Source organism: Mauremys reevesii, linkage group 1 (genome assembly GCF_016161935.1).
Source record: "Mauremys reevesii isolate NIE-2019 linkage group 1, ASM1616193v1, whole genome shotgun sequence".
NCBI classification, from domain to species: Eukaryota; Metazoa; Chordata; order Testudines; family Geoemydidae; genus Mauremys; species Mauremys reevesii.
The window spans coordinates 306,464,819-306,491,235 of NC_052623.1; the positions used below are offsets into that span (position 1 = coordinate 306,464,819).

General features: G+C 45.3%; 1 protein-coding gene across 3 annotated transcripts in view; it reads left to right on the top strand.

Annotated features, from left to right (window-relative positions):
• Positions 1–26,417, top strand: part of GXYLT1 (glucoside xylosyltransferase 1) — a 75,931-nt gene that overhangs the window by 15,110 nt on the left and 34,404 nt on the right. The window contains exons 1-2 of one of the 3 annotated variants that reach the window (XM_039505559.1): positions 11,946–12,015; positions 12,769–12,828. The exons of 1 other annotated variant lie outside the window; for it this stretch is intronic. In XM_039505559.1, coding sequence (XP_039361493.1) covers positions 12,824–12,828 — 5 coding nt within the window. In that variant the 5' untranslated portion in view covers positions 11,946–12,015; positions 12,769–12,823. Of the gene's footprint in view, positions 1–11,922; positions 12,016–12,768; positions 12,829–26,417 lie in introns of those variants that run through there. One more of the 3 variants, XM_039505542.1, reaches the window with a different exon arrangement.

Below are 26,417 nucleotides of genomic sequence, written 5' to 3' on the forward strand. Positions count from 1 at the left end.
TTTTCAATGGTGCTGCAAGCACTGGTGGATCACAAGGGCGTTTCACAAACATCCACGGGATGGCCAGGAGGGTTCATGACGCCGCGTATTCAGAAGCACTACTCTGTTTAAACGGCTGCAGCAAGGGAATTACTTCCCAGACCAGAAAATAACAGTTGGGGATGTTGAAATGCCTGTCGTTATCCTGGGGGACCCAGCCTACCCCTTGATGCCATGGCTCATGAAGCCATACACAGGCAGCCTGGACAGTGGTCAGGATCTGTTCAATTACAGGCTGAGCAAGTGCAGAATGGTGGTGGAATGTGCATTTGGCCGTTTAAAGGCGCGCTGGCGCACATTACTGACTCGCTCAGACCTCAGCCAAACCAATGTCCCGTATGTTATTGCTGCTTGCTGTATTCTCCACAATCTCTGTGAGAGTAAGGGGGAGACCTTTATGGCGGGGTGGGAGGCTGAGGCAAATCACCTGTCCGCTGATTACGCGCAGCCAGACACCAGGGAGATTAGAAGAGCACACCAGGAAGCGGTGCGCATCAGAGAAGCTTTGAAAAGGAGCTTCATCAATGGCCAGGGTACAGTGTGACTGCTGTGTTTGTTGATGAACACACACCCCCCTTGATTGACTCATTCCTGAAAGCAACTCTCCCTCCCCCTTCGAGTACAGCTTACTTATGCAAATGAAGTCACTCTCGTTTAAAAATCATGAATTCTTTATTAATTCATTATAAAAAGAGGGAGAGAAGTAAGGGTGTGGTTTGGGAGGAGGATAGGAAGGATGGAGAAGGCCATTAAAAAAATTTCACATTAACGACAGCCTTCTGGTTGGGCTGTCCACGGGGGTGGAGTGGGCGGGTGCACGGAGCCTCCCCCCACGCGTTCTTACACGTCTGGGTGAGGAGGATATGGAACATGGTGAGGGTTGAGGGTGGTTACACAGGGGCTGCAGCGGCACTCTGTGATCCTGCTGCCGTTCCTGAAGCTCCACCAGATGCCGGAGCACGTCAGTTTGATCACGCAGCAGCCCCAGAGTTGCATCCCGCCACCGCTGATCTTCCTGCCGCCACCTCTCATCTCGGTTGTCCCTCCTGTCCTCATGTTCATCCCTCCTGTCCTCACGTTCACTGGCCTCTTTCCTGTAATTTGATACCACGTCCTTCCACTCATTCAGATGAGCTCTTTCATTGCGTGTAACTTCCATAATATCCGAGAACATCTCATCTCACGTCGTCTTTTTCCTCTGCCTTATCTGTGCTAGCCTTTGGGATGGAGGAGGGATGGTTGAAAAATTTGCAGCTGCATGAGGGAGATAAATATTTAGAAAGATACATTTTACAGAACAATGGTTATACTCTTTCACAGTGAACAGCACTATTCACCTAGCACATGTGATTTCCCTACAAGGTCGCATTTTTCATCTTAATAGTGAGTGCTTGCAGCTCTGGAGTTACAAATCTCACAGACACAGGTCCAGGCATCAGAATTCAGCTTGCATGCGGCCATGGTAAGCCACTGTCTTTCGGCTTCTGTAGTGATTTACCCCTCCCCCCCAACGCATGGCTAATACCATGCTAGCTCCCTGCTAATCAACAACCTTCCCACCCCCCCCACCCACTGCGTGGCTGGTAGCTTGGGGAAGATCGCCGGTGACCAAACACAAAAAAGATCATCGGCATTTCACTCAAGCTTGCAGTCCACGAACCCATTAGAAAAATGGCCACCCCCCTTACTTAAATTCCTGATTTTTAACCAGGTTATCCTGAACGATATCACTTTGCCGAGTATAACACAACAAGATAAAGAACGGATGCTTCTTGAATGCCAGCAGTCACCGGGACCATACGCTGCTATGCTTTGCCACGCAATGATACCTGATTACTTGCTACATGCATGGCGTGGTAAAGTGTCCTACCATGGTGGGCGGAACAAGGCTGCCTTGCCCAGAAACCTTCTGCAAAGGCTTCTGGAGTACCTACAGGAGCGCTTCATCGAGATGTCCCTGGAGGATTTCCTCTCAACCCCCAGACATGTTAACAAACTTTTCTAAGTAACTATACTGTCTGCGACTGCATCCCAAGTCCTCAGGGCAAATCAATCATTAAAAAACGCTTGCTTAAAAAACAATGTTTGCTATTTACAAAGGTACACTCACCAGAGCTCCCTTCCATGGCGTCATTGTCTGGGATAGTTGCTTGTGAGGGCTGGGAGCAGGGTAATTCCGTCAGGGTGATTAAAAAGCTCCTGGCTGCTGGGGCTCATGGAGTGCTGTGTGCTCTCTGCTAGGTCTTCCTCCTCTTCTTCATCTTCATCTTCCCCGTCTGCATAATCCTCAGACATGGCAGAGATTACAACCCCCACCTCGGAATCCACGGTCAGGGGTGGGGTACTTGTGGCGCAGCCCCCTAAAATTGCATGCAGCTCAGCATAGAAGCGGCATGTTTTTCGACCTGCCCCGGACCTTCCGTTTGCTTCTTTGGTTTTCTGGTAGGCTTGTCTGAGCTCCTTAACTTTCACTCTGCACTGCACTGAGTCCCTGCTGTGGCCTTTATCCGTCATAGCCTTAGAAATTCTTTCAAATACTTTTTCATTTCGTCTTTTGGAACGCAGTTCTGTTAGCACTGAATCCTCTCCCCATATAGCGATCAGATCCAGTACCTCCCGAGTGGTCCATGCTGGGGCTCTTTTTCGATTCTCAGGAGACTGCATTGTTAACTGTGCTGATGAGCTGTGCGTGGTCACCTGTGATGATGAGCTCTCCACGCTGGGGAAGCAGGAAATGAATTTCAAAAGTTCGCGGGGCTTTTCCTGTCTACCTGGCCAGTGCATCCGAGTTCAGAATGCTGTCCAGAGCGTCAGTGGTGCACTGTGGGATACTGCCCGGAGGCCAATACCGTCGATTTGCGGCCACACTAACCCTATTCCGATATGTTAATCCCGATATTAGCACTACTCCTCTCATCGGGGAGGAGTACAGAAACCGATTTAAAGAGCCATTAAATTCGATATAAGGTGCCTCCTAGTGTGGACGGTTGTGGCGTTAAATCGGTTTTACGCTCCTAAAACCGATTTAAACGCCTAGTGTAGACCAGGCTACTGTTTGTCATCCCAGACCTGCATAACAATGCGATCTCTCCACTCAGTGCTTGTTTCCCGAGCCCCAAACGATGGTCCACTGTGTGCAGCTGCTGTGTGAATTCCAAAAGTAATCTGGTGGGATTTTTCCCATGGGATACAGCAGGTCAGGCAACTCTGATTGCTGTTCAGATTGGGAGTTCAGGATATACTGCGTGACCATCTGCAATGTGTCATAACAGTGACCATAACATTAGAGAGCAGTGCGGGATCCATCCTTTCAGACAGATGACCTGCACACAGTAAACAGGAGTCGTTGAAAAATGCCATGAAATGCAGTTGGAAGCCAATGGAATGATAGGACGGAAAAAACTGCATCATTGGACGTTGAGCCTGCACCCATGATGCATTGAGATCCACTCTGCCTTCCCACAACTTGTAGCTGCAGAAAGTAGTGAGTAGCACAGTGGGATAGCTACCCACAGTGCACTGTTCTCACTGTCGGTGCTAGAGCACCAACTTTGTACGCGCTCTGCCAACAGAAGGAGCGTTGTGTGAATGTGCACAAGCGATATAATTATACTGGTTTTTGATTGTTGGTGTAACTTGCATCTACAAAACTGTGTGGTGTAGATAAGGCCTCAGTGTAACAATGGCCTGATTTTGCACCAGGATTGCTCATCAGAGGAGTGAAATCTGACAGCCCTGTTAAATACATCTCTGCTCAAACGATTAAAACAATTGTGATTAATCACAAGATTTAAAAAAGTTGCAATTAATCATCATTTTAAGTCCACTGTTAAACAATAGAATACCATTTATTTAAACATTGGATGTTTTCTACATTTTCAAATATATTGATTTAAATTATAAGACAGAATAGAAAGTGTACAATGCTCACTTTATTATTTTTGACTAAATATTTGCACTGTAAAAAATAAAAATACTATTTTTCTTTTCACCTCATACAAGTACTGTAGTGCTATCTCTTTATTGTGAAAGCACAACTTAAAAATGTAGAATTATTTTTTTTTTTGCATAACTGCATTCAAAAAATAAAACCATGTAAAACTTTAGAGCCGACAAGTCCACTTGGTCCTACCTGTTCAGCCAATCACTAAGACAAACAAGTATGTTTACATTTATGGGAGATAATGTTGCCTGCTTTTTATTTACAACGACACCTGAAAGTGAGAATGGGCATTCGAGTGACACTGTTGTAGCTGGCATTGCAAGGTATTTAAGTACCAGGTATGCTAAACATTCATACGTCCCTTCATGATTCGACCACCATTCCAGAGGACATGCTTCCAAGATGATGATAGGTTCTGCTTGATAATGATGCAAAGCAGTGTGGACCAGCAAACACTCATTTTCATCATTTAAGTATGATATCCCCCACAGAAGGTGTGTGTGTTTTTGTTTTTTGGGGTGGGTCACATACTCTAGTTTCTACATTGGGGTGTTGCTCTTTTAAGATTTTGGAAGGCAGATTCTGATTCTTAAACCTTGTGTTGAGTGCTGTATCTATCTTTACAAATCTCATATTAGTACCACCTTTGTGTTTTGTCAAATGTGCAGTGAAAGTGTTCTTAAATCGAACAACACATGCTGGGTCATCATCCGAGACTGCCATAACACGAAATATATGGCAGAATGCAAGTAAAACTACGGAGCAGGAGACAATATTCTCCCCCAAGGAGTTCAGTTACAGATCTGCAGGGCTCAAGTAGTGTTTCTAGCTCTTGACAGTTTTTCAAAATCCTTGTTGGTACTGATAGATTGTTTTTGAAGAGCTAAGGTGGCCTTGGTAGCGACTTTATTGCAAAGCAAGTGCTGAACCATACTCAATGCGGAGTTCCATCTGGTTGAAATATCTTGTAGAGGAGGTTCTTGTTTCTATCCATTTGCAGCTTGTTGTATTCCTAGCTCTGTGTTTGAAATGGCCCACAAGTTTTCTGTATTTTGCCAACACATTTTCAAAACCACCATCACCGAGCACCACTGTAATGCATCACTGCAGACTGTGAGCGATGCATGCCATGTGTTCAAAAGGCAAATGACTGTCTGCTGCTATCAATTACGTGCCCTGTCTTTCAGTACTAAGTGTTACCTTTATCTGAATATTCCATTATTTTGCAATATCTAAGAAACACTTGGCACATGTTTCAGCATAATGTCTCTCTTCAGTATGTATTACTCATAAAGCAAATGACTGCTGTGTCCATGCAGTAATCAATCAACTCCAAGATAGCTGTGATTGCTCAAGGATGTCCAGTGATCACCAGTCAAAGCAACAGCTAGTTTATTTTTCAGAAACTCCAACTTTATAGTATTCTCGTTGTGATATAGGTCATGTATTCCTAGGGAGGGCAAAGTATATGAGTGATTTGGAAGATGCAATTTGAATATAATCTCTTAGCCCTCTGTCGTTTACAATGTTGAGTGGGCTGCAGTCCATAGCTATCCACTTTGCAATAGCATTGGTTAAGCTACTGTACTTTATTTGATCCATGGGCCTGTAGCGATTCTGAAACTCCGTAAGCATACTCTATTGCGGCTGTTGGGTTCATTTGCTGTCGGTGGGTTTTCTGTAGCACAAAACCTGAAGACGAAAGCATGTTTAGCACATAGTTGGTACTGCAGACTTGAAGTACTTAGATGGTATTAGAACTCAGCATTGCAATAGCTACAGATAAGTCCTTTTTTTTTTTTCAATCCAGATAACCATCTGGAAGTTGTTTAAAAAAAATAAACTTCCCTTTCAAAAGACCTGAACTCTTACTACATTGCTCCATTAACTTTTTCTGATACTTAATCACTCCAGATCATGAGAACACAGTAGAACTGTGCCAATGTCCACCAACCGATGAAATACAGTAAATGAAGTGGGTCAAAAGACAGGGGTGCGATTTAATGCTTGTTGAAAAAAGTGTTAATTTGTTTTGTGTTAATTGCTTGTGTTAACTACGATTAATTGATATCAGATGGTTAAATACTAGGGCTAAGTCAGGAATCGGCAATCTCTGGTGGGCCGGGCCAGTTTGTTTACTTGCCACGTCCACAGGTTTGGCTGATCGCGGCTCCCACTGGCCGCGGTTTGCTGTCCCAGGCCAATGGGAGCTGCAGGAAGTGGTGCGGGCCAAAAGATGTGTTGGCCGCCGCTTCCTGCCACCCCAATTGGCCTGGAGCAGCGATCGGCCGAACCTGCGGCTGTGGCAGGTAAACAAACTGGCCCAGCCCTGGCGGGCCGCGGGCCAAAAGTTGCTGATCCCTGTGATAAGTAAATGGAGACATCACCTAGTAGACTCACTTCTTTTGGCAAATGAGAGGGCATCCATATGATCTTCTCATGTTGTTTTCAGCAGCCTATCCACAAATGCCTCTTGTTGAGAAGATGAAGATAATATATGTGTAATTAATACTAATTGCTCCATGTTGAGTGAAGAAGCAAAGCTATTCCAATAGTATAGAGATTTTGATGCCAGCACCACTCTCTCTCCTGATTAAGGAAGAACCTATTATACTGGGACCCAGTTCTACCTCAAGAGCTATCTGTCAAACTGGTTGAAATAAATTATATAGATTCTGTGGTGTTGCTTTAATCTTCAGGAAGGACTCAAAATCAAAGATACAGTACTGCAGAAAATACAGAATTGCTGGTGCATCAAGGGGGAATCTTAGCTTTTGAAGCATACCCTTACACTTTGTTATAAAAAGGTGCTTTGTATCTATCTGCACAAGCATTTTAGACAGTGAAGCAGTATCCTGGAAGAAACTGAATATTGGACTTACATGAGTACTGAACGATACTGGAAATATTCTGTCCTCTTTGTGTTTCACCCAGAGTTCGGAGACAACAAGATTGCTGGAATCAGATGTGTAAAGAAATGTTCTTGTCTTTCAAGAAAAATGATTCATCACTTCCTCAGGGAACTAAAGCCAATTCCATGAAGGCTTTGATGGTCACGGCACAGAGCATCAGTGGAAGAAATGTGTAGAATAAGTACTTCATTGCAGTACAGAAAAAGCTTTTAAAATGCCTATTCAAAAGTCTTAGTGCAAGTACAGGTTGAATATACTGATCTGGTCTTCTCTGGCTTTCTGAAGACCATATCTGCAAGCTCTAGGCAATGGTCGACAATAAAAAGCAAAAATATAGGCCTATTTAATTTTGTCTAAATGCTGTCTGCCTCCAATTTTTTTACTTTCAGCAACTTCCCTATGGTGATGATTGGACATCCTTTTGATATGACATGAGATTATTTCTTATGTTTCCTTTTTCTAGTTAATGCATGTCTGCCAATTTGGTACACTCATTATAGTAGGTAGATGTGTGTTTAAAAAAAGATTTTTGCTATCCTTCAGACCCGAGAGCTCATGCTTACATTAGCCTAATTTTTGGTCGTCATGGTTACATGCATTTTATGTGGTATGTCAATTGAATAAACTTTGAAATAATTCTGTCAGGAACATTGGATGAATGGGCCTTCCTCTGTCTCTTCTGAGATTTACAGTTTTGTTGCAGTTTCTGTTGGTATACATGAGAAGGGGAGGTGGAATTATTGATCTGATTGGCAGACACTTTTTATCTGAGAAGAAATTAACAGGTAAGACATGTTCTCCTGCATATTGTATGTAGCTTCTTTACATTTGAATATGTGCAGTAATTGACTAAGGTACAAAGATGATTTTGTAGTATTTAACTTTGCACTAATAATTTTAAGGCATTTAAAGCACAGTTTATAATCAGAAAAGTGACCACTTAATAGAATCATCATAGAATATCAGGGTTGGAAGGGACCTCAGGAGGTCATCTAGTCCAGCCTCCTGCTCAAAGCAGGACCAATCCCCAATTTTTGCCCCAGATCCCTAAATGGCCCCCTCAAGGATTGAACTCAACCCTGGGTTTAGCAGGGCAATGCTCAAACCATTGAGCTATCCCTCTCTGGTCTTCATATGTATTAGGAGTCATCTGCTTACTACTTTGACAAAAGCTTCTACTACAAATACTAAAAGAAGCTTAATGGTGATAACAAAATGATTTTTGTCCCTTGCCTTCGGTATCAACAGATTTTGTTTAAGTCCTATTGAAAAATCTGTAGTGCTTATGCAGTACAAGCAGGAAAGAACTCAACTTCAGATTCAACCTGGAAAATGAAAATTTAGTCTTATAGCCTAGAAGTCCTTGAGTCTGTAAGCAAAAAAACAAACCCCAAATCACTGTAGTAATCAAAATAAGCAAGTATTATTAGTACTATAACACTATGCGATTTTCTTCTTTTACACTTAGTCAAAAACATACTTTCTCTCCCCCCGCTCCTTCCCCCAAAGTGCTCTTCATCCATAGAGCTTAAAGGAGGGTAGGTATTGTTACCACCACATTCCAGTTAGGAAAACTCAGAGCCGAAGCTAAGCATTTTAGTGCCCAAGGTGAGCAGTCATATTTGCACTCTCTAGAGGCTGTGTGTGTGTGTGTGTGGGGGGGATGACGTGGTGTCATGTGCCCCCTCCCCACATTTCTGCCTCCCATTTAGCACAGAGGTTTTTAAACTGCAGGGTGTGCCTCCCTAGGGGAATGCACCCCTCAGTTAGAAAACCATCGTCTCCTGCGAGGAGCCAGCAGATGGGAAGCTGGTGGGAGCCACTTGGGCCCGTGGCTCTCTGTTCTCTCCTGCACGGCTGGGCACTCCCCAGGCAGGGTGGGCATTACAGTTCCAAGCTGTGCCCCGACATACTCTTGCATCCGCCGTGAAGGAGCTTGGTGCTGACTTGTGACACCTCCTGGAGCCAGCCTCTGCCTGTGGAGTCTGGCTGCCATGAGATGTTCCCCTTGGGCACCTGCCTCTCAGCAGCCTGGTCACACTCCGGTTGCCATCTGGGGACCTGCCATTGCAGCCGGGTCACTCTCCCCTGCTCCCTGTGCATAGAGCAGATCAGCCCCTTGCTCTCCTTTGCTGCCCCTCTCCAGCCCCATGGCTGCTGGGCTCGCAGTCACACAGCCTGAGCTCTGAACTCAGCCATCTGAGCCCAGTGATGAGCCTAGGAACTCATTCAACTGGACTCATTCCTGCCAGCTCCGGAAAGCAAGGCTGTGAGCATATTGCAACCCCTATGGTTACACCCTATCTCCCTTGCTCTGCTTCCTCCCTCTGTGGGCACTTATGGATGTACAGAAAACAGGATGGAGGCCAAATAGGGAGCCCAGCACATGTAGAAGGCACTAGGATTTAGGAGATGGCATCCAGCTGCAGCAGTACCATTGCCAGGAGAAGTAGCTTCATGCCGGCAGCTCCTGGCCCATGCCTCTATTTAGGGGGAGGAGCAATGCCACATCCCACCCCAAACTATGTCTTGGACTCCAGCCAATGGTGTTGAGCCCAATCCTGCACTGCCCCATTTTTGTGCCCCTGCCAGCTCCGTGTTCTAGGCAGCTGCTCATCTTGCCCCATCCTAGTTATGGCCCTGGGAAAATGGGGCATAGGAGGTTACTTCAGAGTATATCTGCACTTTAGGGTCCTCAAATTTATCCTTTTTAAATGTCTTTAAGTGAAATTTTGAGGTTGGTTTGCTCACATAGGCCTTTGAACATGCATTTAAAAAGCTTTCCCTAATCATTACTTGCCTACTACTGTGTAAAAGTGGGTAGGGCAACAATAGAACCTGCTATTTCAGTTCTTAATCTAGTAGAGGTCATTATTGCACATGTCATTAATATGAATGAGGAAAACTTGCCAAAGATGGTTGTTATGACACTGCACAGCACTGGAAATGTGACTACAAAGAAATATGGTTCTGCCACGTCATATCTTACCATTGTCTATGAAAATAACTTTGTGTAAACCTACTAGATTCTAATATTAAATGAAGGTTTTTAGGTGGACAGGAATGACATTTAAACAGACAAAATGTTATTTAAAAAAGATTACATTTAAAAAGCTGTTCTAATTTAGGACTGATTTAGGCTGTCTAGAGGAAAAAACACTTATTTTTTAACAGGTTGAAGAGCTAGCATATGTTATGGTGAAATACTAGTGGCCCCATCTACACTAGGGCTTTAAAGCCTGTTAGTTTAGTGAACAGGTTTTTTGTATAGAAAGCATTTATTTTTCTAGACTAGACAAGGCCTTAGAAAAAGAAAATTCGTGAGAATACTTAAATGGAAGTTCACCTTGCTCCTTGGGTCACAAGAGAACCTGTATTTACAAGATGCCCTCTGATTCTAATAAAAATATCCCACTTGCCCATGGCAAATTAAAAGCTTGCTCTGGGCCATGAGGGAACCTATACCATCAATTTCTGCAACATTTAAGTTTTCATTTGAAAAAATCTAGTTCTTGGGGTGGCAAAAACTACTACTAAACCTATGTATTATATTCCTCACTTATCCATAGCAAACAATTCTGCTGCTTACAGCTTTGGTAAGCAGTATGAAATTAGACTGGTCAGTTTCACTGCTGTTACTGAAAACTCTGTGGGCAGTAATGAAAATGTCAATTTCATGCTTCTGTTGCTTTAAAAAACTGAGGAACAGTAGAAGCAAGCACTGGAAATAGTACCAGGGAGAAAAATCCAATAAATAATATGTGCATGTGGAGAGGACATATGCAGTCACAGAAATCCTCCCTCCTTACAAGAGTAGGAAGTATTAAAGGTGGGGTGAAAAAACAGAGCTCCCCTCCTTGCCAGCCTTTACAGGTGAAGCATTTCAAAAGTATGATGCATATAAACTACAGGCTAATATCCAAAGAGAGCCCCAAGAAGAGACTAGGGCAGAAGCCTGGTAAAAAGCCCAGCCTCCTTTACCTTCCTGGCATCTGGAGGTAATGGTGGGGTGGGGGAAAGGGAGAGCAAGAGTGGGGACTGGACTTCTCATAATAGAATTGTTCTTGGACATTGCTGATGGTGCCCAATACTTTCTTAAAGATGTACCTCTGTGGGGTCCCCAATGTGTGGGATGTGCCCCCTTAGGGAGGCATAAAGGAATATTTGCGGTGGGGCATGGCTGGGCCTGGGACGGCCCCCACGGGGGGCAGGGAGGGAGTGCCACCGTTCTCCACTCCTGCTCCTGGCCCCAGTTGCCAGTCCCCCCCACCAAGGGTCCCAGCTGCAACCCTGCACCTGAGGCTCTGCTCCTGGCTGCTGGCCCGTGCCCAGGGCTCCACTCCTGGCCCCTCACTCGAGGTTCCAGCTGCTGGCCCAGTGTCTGGAGCTTTGCACCTGCCCCCTGCTGAATCCCCAGCATTGGCCCCCTTACACCTGTCTGTGTCCCCTGCTCCGGGGGACAGTGGAGAGGCACAGACAGGGATAAGAGGGGTGCAAGGTGAAAAAGCTTGGGGACCGCTGCTCTAGCTAGTATGTTTAGTGTTTGGGCTAGTAGGTATCTGGTTTATTATCTAAGCCTTGATACAATATAACGGGTAGGCAACCTATGGCACGGCACGTGAGCTGATTTTCAGTGGCACTCACACTGCCCAGGTCCTGGCCACCAATCCGGAGGGCTCTGCATTTTAATTTAATTTTAAATGAAGCTTCTTAAACATTTTAAAAACCTTATTTACTTTACATACAACAATAGTTTAGTTATATATTATAAACTTATGGAAAGAGACCTTCTAAAAACAATAAAATGTATTACTGACACGCGAGACCTTAAATTAGAGTGAATAAATGAAGACTCGGCACACCACTTCTGAAAGGTTGCTGACCCCTGCAATATAAGCTAGTGTTCTTTATGGAACTGCTATGCCATGGAATAACAGTTCTGATGTTGAGCTGAAAGTAATACATTTCATTTTGATGTAAAACCAGTAACTTTCTTATAGGATTGTTATTTCTGTCTTATCCTGTTAGGTGTAAGAATTTGTCTATATCTTACTGGAATTCCTATTGGATGCTGCCCTCTGATGTTTGTGGAATGAACTGCTTTTGGGAAGCTGCTTTTAGGTAGGCTCCAATATTAAATAGAAACATATTACTGGAAGCTAGTATTGGTTATATAACAAACTGGCAAATTAAGCACACTTTAAAAATTACTTCAAATGTGTTTTCTTGTGCTTATAGTGCAATTGTCTTCCTAAACTGGACTTTTATGCCCCCTTAATGGCACTTTGTGCATTATCATTTATCCTGAGAAATTAAATATCAAGAAATCCAGGGAATATTTACCAATTTTCTTTATTGCATTATTTCTTTTTATTACTACTTATTTAGGAATTATTAACAGGCTTACAAATCCTTGCCATGTAAATATCAAAAACAAAAGAATAATTGTTAACAGTGAGCTTTTGTTTCAAGAGACATGTGGGAATATAGTCATTAGCTCTCTCTGTTTAACCGGGTGCTATGATATTACAGAATGAGCCTCATTAGACGCTGACATCATTTCTAGTGATTTTATGAAATTGAGTGAAATCTCTATTTACTCATATTTAACAGATGAGGCACGTCTATCAAATGCTAATATTCAACATTATTTTTTTTCTAACTGAGACACTTACCATTCTTCTAGCCTAACATAATGAAAAACTATTTGTGGGTCACCATTCTTAACGAACTGATAAGATTTGTTGCAGTGAACTGTAAACCTGCAGATTAATTCAGTATAGATAGAACAAATACACATTTTGTAATTGCTCATTTCCAGTGCTCAGATTTATTATTTGAAGCCAGGAGTTCCTTATTAACTTTTTTCCCTAGGATCTCATGACTAGCTGAGAGCACTAGCCAAACGATTCTGAGCTTACTTTACAGCATGCCGTAAGTAACCTGAAACAATAGTTGTACAGTACATTGAAGCGATAGCATAACCTCAAAGTTTCATCTTTAATTAGTAGTTTAGACATATTACAGCTGTAATGCAAATTTTTTTTCAAATGATGCAAATAGTTTGTCGGAAAAGTAACATTGCATGTCTGGCATGCTTCAGAACTACTTGACAAAGACATGGTCGCCAAGCAACACAGTGCTTTTCAGTGTACATCTAATATGGCAAGTTTACTTGTCTTCTGTTAAAATCTGATTAGGTCGTCTTATAGATGCACTGCACAAAGATATCTGATTATCTCTGAGGAAATAAAACAAAAGTATATGAATGGTCTTCATTTTTCAGTAACGTTACATTTTTTTGGTAGGCTTAATATTTGTAAAAAGAAAGTATATTATTTTATGTAAGCATAGCAAGATAATGGGTTATGAAACACAAATGCAAGAAGCCTGGGGAACAAGCAGGGAGAACTAGAAGTCCTGGCACAGTCAAGGAATTATGATGTAATTGGAATAACAGAGACTTGGTGGGATAACTCACATGATTGGAGTACTGTCATGGATGGATATAAACTGTTCAGGAAGGACAGGCAGGGCAGAAAAGGTCGGGGGGGTTGCGTTGTATGTAAGAGAGCAGTATGACTGCTCAGAGCTCCAGTATGAAACTGCAGAAAAACCTGAGAGTCTCTGGATTAAATTTAGAAGTATGAACAACAAGGGTAATGTCGTGGTGGGAGTCTGCTACAGACCACCAGACCAGGGGGATGAGGTGGACGAGGCTTTCTTCCAGCAACTAACAGAAGTTGCTAGATCACAGGTCCTGGTTCTCATGGGTGACTTTAATCACCCTGATATCTGCTGGGAGAGCAATACAGCGGTGCACAGACAATCCAGGAAGTTTCTGGAAAGTGTAGGGGACAATTTCCTGGTGCAAGTGCTGGAGGAACCAACTAGGGGAAAAGCTCTTCTTGACCTGCTGCTCACAAAGAGGGAAGAAATAGTAGAGGAAGCAATAGTGGATGGGAACCTGGGAGGCAGTGACCATGAGATGGTCGAGTTCAGGATCCTGACACAAGGAAGAAAGGAGAGCAGTAGAACAGAGACCCTGGACTTCAGAAAAGCAGACTTCGACTCCTTCAGGGAACTGATGGGCAAGGTCCACTGGGAGAATAACATGACGGGGAAAGGAGTCGAGGAAAGCTGGCTGTATTTTAAAGAATCCTTATTGAGGTTACAGGAACAAACCATCCCGATGTGTAGGAAGAAAAGTAAATATGGCAGGCGACCAGCTTGGCTTAAGAGTGAAATCCTTGCTCGTCTTAAACACAAAAAAACAGCTTACAAGAAGTGGAAGATTGGACAAATAACCAGGGAGGAGTATAAAAGTATTGCTCAGGCATGCAGGAGTGAAATTTAGGAAGGCCAAATCACACTTGGAGTTGCAGCTAGCCAGAGATGTTAGGAGTAACAAGAAGGGTTTCTTCAGGTATGTTAGCAACAAGAAGAAAGTCAAGGAAAGTGTGGGCCCCTTGCTGAATGAGGGAGGGAACCTAGTGACAGAGGATGTGGAGAAAGCTAGTGTACTCAATGCTTTTTTTGCCTCTGTCTTCACAGACAAGGTCAGCTCCCAGACAGCTGCACTCTGCAGCACGGTATGGGGAGGAGGTGACCAGCTCTCTGTGGAGAAAGAAGTAGTTTGGGACTATTTAGAGAAGCTGGACGAGCACAAGTCCATGGGGCCGGATGCACTGCATCCAAGGGTGCTAAAAGAGTTGGCCGATGAGATTACAGAGCCATTGGCCATTATCTTTGAAAAATCATGGCGATCAGGGAGGTCCCGGATGACTGGAAAAATGCTAATGTAGTGCCCATCTTTAAAAAAGGGAAGAAGGAAGATCCAGGGAACTACAGGCCAGTCAGTCTCACCTCAGTCCCTGGAAAAATCATGGAACAGGTCCTCAAGGAATCAATTCTGAACCACTTAAAGGAGGGGAAAGTGATCAGGAACAGTCAGCATGGATTCACCAAGGGCAAGTCATGCCTGACTAACCTAATTGCCTTCTATGATGAGATAACCGGCTCTGTGGATGAGGGGAAAGCAGTGGATGTGCTATTTCTTGACTTTAGCAAAGCTTTTGATACGGTCTCCCGCAGTATTCTTGCCAACAAGTTAAAGAAATATAGGCTGGATGAATGGGCGGTAAGGTGGATAGAAAACTGGCTAGATGGTCGGGCTCAACGGGTAGTGATCAATGGTTCCATGTCTAGTTGGCAGCCGATATCAAGTGGAGTGCCCCAAGGGTCGGTGCTGGGGCCGGTTTTGTTCAATATCTTCATTAACGATCTGGAGGATGGTGTGGACTGCACCCTTAGCAAGTTTGCAGATGACACTAAACTGGGAGGAGTGGTTGATATGCTGGAGGGTAGGGATAGGATACAGAGGGACCTAAACAAATTAGAGGATTGGGCCAAAAGAAATATGATGAGGTTCAAGAAGGACAAGTGCAGAGTCCTGCACTTAGGACGGAAGAATCCCATGCACTGCTACAGACTAGGGACCGAATGGCTGGGCAGCAGTTCTGCAGGAAAGGACCTAGGGGTTACGGTGGACGAAAAGCTGAATATGAGTCAACAGTGTGCCCCTGTTGCCAAGAAGGCTAATGGCATTTTGGGTTGTATAAGTAGGGGCATTTCTAGCAGATCGAGGGACGTGATCATTCCCCTCTATTCAGCACTGGTGAGGCCTCATTTGGAGTACTGTGTCCAGTTTTGGGCCCCACACTACAAGAAGGATGTGGATAAATTGGAGAGAGTCCAGCGGAGGGCAACAAAAATGATTAGGGGGCTGGAGCGCATGACTTATGAGGAGAGGCTGAGGGAACTGAGATTGTTTAGCCTGCAGAAGAGAAGAATGAGGGGGGATTTGATAGCTGCTTTCAACTACCTAAAAGGGGGTTCCAAAGAGGATGGATCTAGACTGTTCTCAGTGGTAGAAGATGACAGAACAAGGAGTAATGGTCTCAAGTTGCAGAGGGGGAGGTTTAGGTTGGACATTAGAAAAACTTTTTCACTAGTAGGGTGGTGAAGAACTGGAATGGGTTACCTAGGGAGGTGGTGGAATCTCCTTCCTTAGAGGTTTTTAAGGTCAGGCTTGACAAAGCCCTGGCTGGGATGATTTAGTTGGGTTTGGTCCTGCTTTGAGCAGGGGGTTGGACTAGATGACCTCCTGAGGTCCCTTCCAACCCTGAGATTCTATGAAACCATGAAGAGGAACTGATAAATAAGCAGACCATTTCTGGGCAAACGATGTCGCTTCAAGGAGTGTCCCTATAGATGCTCCACTTCAGGTGTTGGTGTGTCCCAGCACCTTTGATCGGAGAATTTCAGCAGCAGTGTTTGAGTGCGCATGTGTCTCCCCATCTTGCACCCTTGTCAGCGCCTATCTAGTTCCGCGCGACCAGATCCCCCTCAGTTCTTTCTCAACCATCCTTGACCTGAGACAGAGCTCCCAGCAATATTAGGACTGATAGCTATGCTTAGTGTTTAAAATAATTTAGAGAAGTCTTTAGTACCTTAGTTGGGCTTACTTTTTGCTTTCTCCCTGTGTATTTTCTTTTTTCTCCATTTGAGTACCCCTTAGCTTAGTTAGGGTTTACCGTTAGGATTGAACTGCTATATCTCGAGCCATGCCTGGTTCACCGGGCTTCAAGCACTCCTTTTCCTGCTGAGAGGCGATCCCCGTCTCTGACAACCACTCTGTGTGTCCCATGCCTAGTGGGAGAGATGTTCCTCAAAGTGCTCTCATTGCACCCACCTAAAGGCTCGCACCAGAAAGGACAGAGACCTATGTCTCAAACTTCTATTAATGGAAAAGTCTGCACCCAGCATCCTGTCCAGATCTGAAGACCTGCCATGGTCAACGGCTTCCGGTGTCTTCACCCCCTTCACCAAAAGGGTAGTGAGGAAAAGGGCTTTGACTTCTCCTCTCAAGGAGCCACCAAAAAAGAAGCAGTCTCTGGCCCGTTCCTCATTCTCAGTATCAACCGCACCATGGCTGAGTACTTCCGAGGCAGTGGGATCCTCTGGTACCACGTGTACTGTTAAAGCCATTGACCCTTAGCAGGCAGGTTCGGAGTTGAGGAGCAAACAGAAACCTATTTCCTCCACTACGGCACCGACAGAGCCTCCTAAAGGTTACAGCACTGGGAGGTTATGACGCCACCGACAGAGCCTCCTAAAGGTTACAGCACTGGGAGGTTATGACGCCACCTTCTGTCCTAGTAGCGCAGAATGCTCCGAGGCAAGCACCAACAGCCATGACTACAACAGCGCCATCTGCACCGATTACCTCGGTACCGAAACCGTCAGCACTGCACCTTTTCCTACATCATGCGGACCTGCATGTCTCAACGCCGGAATCATCTCTCTTTGGCAACAGTGTTTCTCTGGCACACACAGCACCATGTCATCCCACTTCCCCTCTGGCCCCTGCATTCTCTAGCAAGGAAGAAGATACTGAGGAGAAGGGTGCATTCTCATCTCACCATTCCTCTCCCATTCAATCTACTGAAGTGTTGGGTCCCCCTGTGCAGCCTAAAGTTCATCACAGGGCTGACACCCAGACCTGGTATAGCCCCCAAGGGATGCCACCGCCTATGCCATTCTCCACTCAGTGGCCCTACTGGGACCCCTAGAGAACATACAGGAAACAGTACCTCAGAACCCATACAGGGATAGACTTAGATCTCCCCCACCATCCTCAGTTACTGCACCTTCAGAGCCCCCTGAGGAAAGCATTGAAGAACAGGAGGAGGCCTGGGACCAGGACACAACACCACCAGCAAACATTCTTCCTTGTCCCCAGACGAGGCCATAATGCCACTGCCACCCACAGCGGCAGACTATTTTAAACATTTTCAAGAACTCTTTAAAAGAATGGCTGATACCCTAGAGATCTCTTGAGAGGAGATCCCAGTGTTCCAGCACAAATTGCTGGACATTCTCCATACATTCTCCTCATCAAAAATTGTGCTTCCTATAAATGATGTACTCATGGAGCCGGTCAAAAAACGTATCTCAGATCCTTGCTGTGATACTGCCCACCCTCAAGAGAGTAGTACTACATTCCCTCTGAAGGACTGGACTCTTTTATTTCTTCACCCACACCAAACTCCCTAATGGTCGATGCTGTCAACCAATGAGGCAGACAGCTCAGATCCACCCCGTACGACAGAGTCGAAACACTTAGATCTCTTTGGCTGCAAGGCCTATTAATCCACCGCTCTTCGGATTGTCAGTTACGCTGCTCTAATGGAGAAATATGACCACGCAAATTATTCCAAGCGTGCAGAATTTATTGGCATCCTACCGGAAGACAAGAGACCAATTCAAGTCCATCGTTTTGGACTTACAGGCATCGTTAGATGTGGCTGATACAGCGGCATGCTCCAAGGCCACTGCCATAGTTTTATGCCAGGCTTTGTGGCTCCACCAGTCCAGCTTCCCAAAGGAGGTACAATCCACCATGGAGGACCACCCGTTTTATGGCCAGAAGCGGTTTGTGGCAAAAACCGGTGAGTCTTTTCATACCATGAACGACTCAAGGGTGATGCTTCACTCCCCCCTGGGTGTATACACATCTGCGTCAAAAAGAAAATGGTAAATTTTATCCCATTCAACGTACAAGGTCTGTCCTGTACACCTCACAACAGAGGCACAATGACATACAAAGGCAAAGATAAAGGCCTCCAAAGCATCACCAGTCTCCTAACTCAGTCATCAACATCCCACCAGCCCTGTGCAAAACAACAATTTTGAAGGTCTGGTTGAGGACCCGAAAGATCTCCCACATTATTCAGTGCTGACACCATCCCTAACCATCCCCCGTGTTGGATACTGGTTGACCTTTTATAACCAGCGTGGCAATCCATCACCACAGATAACTGGGTTCTGGAAATAATCCATTCAGGCTATATGATACCATTCATCTCTCCATCCCTCTTCAGGGGCCTCTCTCACAAACACCTTGTACAGAAAGAAGTAAACCACCTCCTATATTTGGGCACCGTGGAACAGGTACTATCACAGCACAGAGGGAAAGGTTTTTACTCCCACTCCTTCTTAGCCCAGAAAAAGAACAGAGGATGAATGCCTATTTTATACCTCCGAGAACAACTTCATAAGGGTCCAACGGTTCAGGATGGACACATTAGCAACAATAATACCGGCACTGAAATGGGGAGACTGGTTTTCAGCCCTTGGCCTCCAAGATGCTTTTTTTCATGGAACCATACATTCCGTGCACAGGAGGTTCCTCACGTTTATTCTGGGGACAGAACATTATTAATACAAGGTTCTGCTCTTTGGCCTTTCAACAGAACCTCACGTGTTTTCCAAAGTGCTCGTGCAGTGGTGGCACACCTCCACAAACACGGAATGACAATTTTTCCCTATCTGGACGATTGCCTTTTAGAAGCACCCACCTGGGCAGATGCCATAGACACTACACACATGACAATCATCCTCTTTTTGCAGCTGGGACTACAACTCAACATACAAAAATCAACACTGATACCCATGCAGAAACTGGACTTCATCAGGAAGCATCTCGATGCGAAAGAGGCCAAAGCGTCATTACCACTGACCAGATTCCTCACTATAGTCAATTGGATCTCCACCCTACTGAACAGCCCACAGATATTGGCAAAGATCTGCCTCCAACTATTAGGCCAGATAGCAGCAACCACATTCATGGTACGACCAGTGTTCCCTCTAATTTTGTGTGGAATGAATTTTGTTAAGTGCACCAATATGGAAGTGATGTGTGACACAATCCCCTTGATATTGGTGCACATAACAAAATTCATGTGGTGGGGATGGGGCCGAGGGGTTCGGAGTGTGGGAGGGAGCTTAGGGCTGGGGCAGAGGGTTGGGGTGCAAGGGTGTCAGGGCTCTGAGGTGGGGCTGGGAATGAGGGGCTCAGGGCTGGGGCAGAGGGTTGGGGTGGGGGAGGGCTGCAGCTGGCTCTGAAATGGGACTGGGGATGAGGAGTTTGGGGTGGAGGAGGGTGCTCCGGGGCTATGGTGGGGTGTGAGGATTCCCCCCAGTAGCATCTTTGCTGGCGGGGAGAGGCACCTCTCCCCACCACGGCAGCTCCAGGGCTGGGGCCACAGGTTAGGCACTCCTCCCCTGGCCTCCACAGGTCTGGCTGGTTTCAGGGCGGGCCACCCCACGACAGGTCCGGGCCACTCCAGCCATGGCTGGGTTCTGGCTGGGGTATGGGCACCCTGGCCATGGCAGGTCCGGGCTGTGGCATAGTTGAGGCCAGCGGGCTGGCCATGGCAGGTCTGGGCTGTGACATAGTTGGGGCCAGGGGGCCGCCCCAGCCATGGCAGGTTGGAGGCTGGGCTAGGTTGGGGCTGAGGGAGGGGCGTTCACAGGCAGGTTCCCTGAGCACCTGTGTGACACTAAATCGGCTGCTGCGTGGCCGTGCAGCTTACGAGGAACTTAGGGTACAACACACACATCTTCACATATGCTGCTTTCAGGACTGGCTAAGAACCGTCTACATACCACACAAACACAGCCTAAACAAATACCTCGTAATGCCGCTCAAAGTCAAAGACTCGCTACACTGGTGAACACAGCCCAACAATGTGTACATGGGAGTCCCTTTCACACAGACTCCACCTTCAGTGATTCTCACAACGGATGCCTCCTTGAAAGGCTGGGGAGCCCATATACAGCACCACACAATTCAGAGTAGGTGGTCTCCCACCAAGACACTGTTGCACATAAATCTCCTGGAATTGCGCACAGTTTGCAATGCGGCTGACACTTCCTGCCATTGATCAGGAATGAGACTATATGGGTAATGACAGACAACATTTCCTGCATGATTTATATAAACTGAAAGGGAGGGGAAAGGTCACACTCCCTATGCACCAAAGTCATGAAACTATGGAACTGGTGTATCTGACTGTCAAAATGTCAGCCTCATATCTCCCAGGATGTGAAAACACCACAGCGGATACATTGTGCAGGGAATTCTGGCAGGACCAGAAATGAGAGCTAAACAACACAGTCATATAGAGCATATTGAAACATTGGTGTCACCTATCCATAGACCTCTTCGTGAACTCCCAGAATTGCAAATGTCTGCAATTCTGCTCAAGAGCAGGGTTGGGCTCCCTTTTTCTTCAAATGGGATACATTTCTGCTGTACGTTTTTCCACCAATCCTCCTGTTATTGAGGGTACTACACAAAATAAGAGACAAGACCAAAGTCATCCTGATAGCCCTCACATGGCCCAGACAAACTTGGAAAGCATACCTATTGAGAATGGCAGTATGTGCACTTCACACTCTTGCTGAATCTTCTCTTGCAAGATGCTGGCAGGTTTAGCATCTAAACCTGGAGAGACTTCACCTGAGAGCATGGCCTCTACATGGCTCCAGCACCACAATCTGACATGTTCTGCACAGGTGAAAGACATATTAGGAAACAGTAGGAGGACAACCACACGGAATACTTACCTGCATAAATGGAAGATATTTGCCATCTGGTGTCAAAACAAATGAACCCAACCTGTTACCGCCCCCTTACCAGTGATTTTAGAATACATGCTAGAACTAAAGAGCTCCAGCCTGTTCCTTAGCTTGCTTAGAGTACACCTCACCACTATTACTGCTTTTTGCCACAAGGTGGACAGGATATCAATGTTTGCTCATCCTACCACCAAACACTTTCTTAGGGGTATCAGAAACATCTACCCTGAAATACAAGTACCTAACCCACCTTGGGACTTGAACCTGGTGCTACTACTGCCTTATCTGGGCCCCATTCAAACTATTAGCAACATGCTCTCTAACACATCTGTCAATGAAGGTGACATTCTTAGTGGCTATCACGTCTGCCTGACGAGTGGTAGAGTTAGGAGCCCTCATGGCGCACCACCATATACCATCTTTTTCAAAGATAAGGTCACCTTAAGATTTCACCCTGAATTTTTACCTAAAGTACCCTCCTCTTTCCACTTCAACCAACCAATCCATCTTCCCTCATTCTTCCCCAAACCTCATGGGAGCAAACAGGACTCAATATTACACACCCTGGACATCAGAGACACACTAGCGTCCTACCTTGAGATAACCAAGACCTTCAGAAAGTCAAGAGACTTTTTATTTCAACTTCAGAATGATCTAAAGGTTCCACCATTTACAAGCAGAGACTGTCCAAGTGGATTTCTGGATGCATCCAAACCCACTCTACCAGGTCATTATCAATCTCAGTAGCTTTTCTCAACAATATACCTATCATGAACCTATGTAAAGTCCACATACGTGTTTACAAAACACTATGCAATAGATCAGAGCTCAAGATCAGATGCATTGGTAGAACTTACTGTACTATCATCAGTTACCCATGCAACTCCGAAGCCCCTTCCATCAACTGAGGGGCACTGCTCGACAGTCATCTGAAATGGGGCACCTACAGAGACACTCCTTGAAGAGAAAGTTACTCACCCTGTGCAGTAACTGGAGTTCTTCAAAGTGGTGTCCTGTGGGTGCTCTATTACCCACTCTTTCACCCCTCTATTTCAGAATTTACTCTATGGACTTGGTGGTGGAGAAGGAACTGAGGGGGGTCTGAGACAGGGAGAATGCATGCGTGACCTAGACAAGCACTGCTGCTGAAATTCTCTGATCAAAGGCACAGTGATGCACCAAAACCAGAAGTGGAGCACCCACAGAGAATCTGCTACCACACAGGGTAAGTAACCTTTTTTTTTTTTGGTTTTAGTCCCAACACTTTTAAGCTTTGAATGCCCTTCTGCAGTTGTCAGTCAGCAACCTTAGAGCGTATATTACTGTCTGCCTCTTACCTTCAACAGAGGACCTCCTCTGTCAAGACCCCATGTCACAGCAACCATTCTTGGCCACAGAGGGCTGGACAGACTGTTCAAATCCTGTTAACGTAATGTCTATATCATAGAGCTTATTCTAGAGCAACACAACACTTCCCCCTAAAGCCTGCTGTGTTGAAGTGTGCAAGACTGGACGCAGGTTTTTATTTATATTTGATTGAAAAATTTCCCCTCAAATCAGGGGAGAACCGTAGACCCGAGATCGAAAGATAAGGGAATGAGAGGGAGAAGGGAAAGGAGACAAAGTGGGAATAGGAAGGGAAAAGGAGAGAACATCTCTTCTGTCTGGTAGGAATTAATGAAAGGTTCTAAAAATTAGATTAAATCTTTTCAAATTTGTCTGTGGTGTCGTCTCTGAAACATTACCTGTTCTTTAGCTGCTAGTTTAGGTGAGATGCTGTGACAAACTTCCATCCCTGGGGGGCAATGTGCTCTTTCATCTAAGCAAGTCGTTTGGTTATAAGCAGTACATAAGAACATAAGAAAGGCCGTACCGGGTCAGACCAAAGGTCCATCTAGCCCAGTATCTGTCTACTGACAGTGGCCAATGCCAGGTGCCCCTGAGGGAGTGAACCTAACAGGCAATGATCAAGTGATCTCTCTCCTGCCATCCATCTCCATCCTCTGACGAACAGAGGCTAGGGACACCATTCTTACCCATCCTGGCTAATAGCCATTTATGGACTTAGCCACCATGAATTTATCCAGTCCCCTTTTAAACATTGTTATAGTCCTAACCTTCACAACCTCCTCGGGTAAGGAGTTCCACAAGTTGACTGTGCGCTGCGTGAAGAAGGACTTCCTTTTATTTGTTTTAAACCTGCTGCCTATTAATTTCATTTGGTGACCCCTAGTTCTTGTATTATGGGAATAAGTAAATAACTTTTCCTTATCCACTTTCTCAACATCACTCATGATTTTATAGATCTCTGTCATGTCCCCCCTTAGTCTTCTCTTTTCCAAACTGAAGAGTCCTAGCCTCTTTAATCTTTCTTCATATGGGACCCTCTCTAAACCCCTAATCATTTTAGTTGCTCTTTTCTGAACCTTTCTAGTGCTAGAATATCTTTTTTGAGGTGAGGAGACCACATCTGTACACAGTATTTGAGATGTGGGCGTACCATGGATTTGTATAAGGGCAATAATATATTCTCAGTCTTATTCTCTATCCCCTTTTTAATTATTCCTAACATCCTGTTTGCTTTTTTGACCGCCTCTGCACACTGCGTGGACATCTTCAGAGAACTATCCACGATAACTCCAAGATCTTTTTCCTGACTTGTTGTAGCTAAATTAGCCCCCATCATGTTGTATGTATAGTTGGGGTTATTTTTTCCAATGTGCATTACTTTACATTTATCCACATTAAATTTCATTTGCCATTTTGTTGCCCAATCACTTAGTTTTGTGAGATCTTTTTGAAGTTCTTCACAATCTGCTTTGTTCTTAACTATCTTGAGTAGTTTAGTATCATCTGCAAACTTTGCCACCTCACTGTTTACCCCTTTCTCCAGATCATTTATGAATAAATTGAATAGGATTGGTCCCAGGACTGACCCTTGGGGAACACCACTAGTTACCCCTCTCTATTCTGAGCATTTACCATTAATTCCTACCCTTTGTTCCCTGTCCTTTAACCAGTTCTCAATCCATGAAAGGACCTTTCCTTTTATCCCATGACAGCTTAATTTACGTAAGAGCCTTTGGTGAGGGACCTTGTCAAAGGCTTTCTGGAAATCTAAGTACACTATGTCCACCGGATCCCCCTTGTCCACATGTTTGTTGACCCTTCAAAGAACTCTAATAGATTAGTAAGACACGATTTCCCTTTACAGAAACCATGTTGACTATTGCTCAAGAGTTTGTTTTTCTATGTGTCTGACAATTTTATTCTTTACTATTGTTTCAACTAATTTGCCCTATAGAGAACCAAGCTCTCTGGGAACTGGAGAGTTTCCAGGATGATGGGATGTATCCCAAAATACAGGTCTGGGAAGTAACTTTTAATCCTATAAATCCTTCTATCTACTTTTAATCAAACGGATTATGTCTTGGGATAGTCCCAAAACATGTGACCCAGTGTGGCTGGATCCAAGTTTTGTAGCTGTGTCAAGCTCATTTACAGGGGCACTGGGCCAATCCAGTTTTCTTTTATTAGAAAACATTTTTAATAGGGAAACCTTGCTGTACTTGATTAATTGAACATTAAAACTTGTAACCATAGAGACACTCTCCATCTCTGAACCATAAATATTATGCAAACATGTAAAACTTCTATACTGATCAGGTTCCTGATTTGTTGCCACTTAGATCTGTATAGTGCAAAGCCATTATACGAAACTCTGTTCTCTTGTGGGAGAGGGTAGGAAGTCGGAGAAAAGAATATGGACTTTGAGGAACATTACAATTTTAGATTTGTGAAACAATGTTTTTAGTGCATATCTATTGATTAAAAGGGTAGCCAATTGCTAGGTAACCCGTGTGTTTCATTACAGTAACTCCTCACTTTAACGTCCTCCCGCTTAACGTTGTTTCGAAGTTACATCGCTGCTCCATTAGGGAACAGACACGTTTAAAGTTGCGCAATGCTCTCTTATAACGTTGTTTGGCTGACTTTACAAGGGAGCATTGCACAAGTTCTTCTCCGCCTCCTTCCCTCCCTCCCAGCACTTCCCCCACCGCCAAACAGCTGTTTGACGGCACTTAGGACTTTCTGGGAGAGAGGGAAGGAGCTAGCGGGGAAGCTGCCTTCCCCTCCCCCCACATCAGGCAGGGCCACCTGGAACACAGGGGCTTTAGGGGCTCCAGGGCCCTGGCCTGCAGCTCTAAAGCCCTTTCGGATTGCGGCCCTGCCAGCACGGGCCGGAGGACTCAGGAGGAGCAGGGGCACCACACAGCCAGCGGCCGAAGAGAAGTGGCCACTTCTCTCCGACCAGCTTTGAAGGGGAAAGCGCCATTTCTTTCCAGCTGCTGGCTGCGCGGCTGCCCCTGCTCCTCCACGGGCATTCTGAAAGGGGCTTTAGAGCTGCAGGCCAGGGCCCAGGGCCCTGCAGCCCCTAAAGCCCCTGCGTTCCGGGTGGCCCTGCCTGTTGTGGGGGTAAGGGGCAGCTCCCAGAATTGTGGCTCCCAGAATTGCAGCAATGGGAGCAGTGCTGTGCTGCGCAGAACCACCTGCACACGCCCTGCACCAAACAGGAGCTGCCACAGGTAAGTTCTCTGCACCTCCTGCCTGCCCCAGCGCTGAGCCTCCTCCTGCACCCCCACCCTGAGTGCTGTCCTGCACCCTAACTCCCTCCCAGACCCCACACCCCACCCTGAGCGCCCTCCCAAACCCTGCACCCTGAGCCCCAGGGGTAAGCCAAGGGCACCTCCCCACCACAGTACAGTATATAATGCCTTTTGTCTGCCCCCAAAAAATTTCCTTGGAACCTAACCCCCCGCATTTACATTAAATCTTACGGGGAAAATTGGATTTGTTTAACATTGTTTCACTTAGAGTTGCATTTTTCAGAAACATAACTACAACATTAAGTGAGGCGTTACTGTATTAAGAATGTTTGAGGCCAGTTAACTAAGTTTAGGCAAACTTTTTACCTAAAGACAAAACAGTACAATACAAAAAAAAGAGACATACATACCCTCCTTCTAGGAAACAAT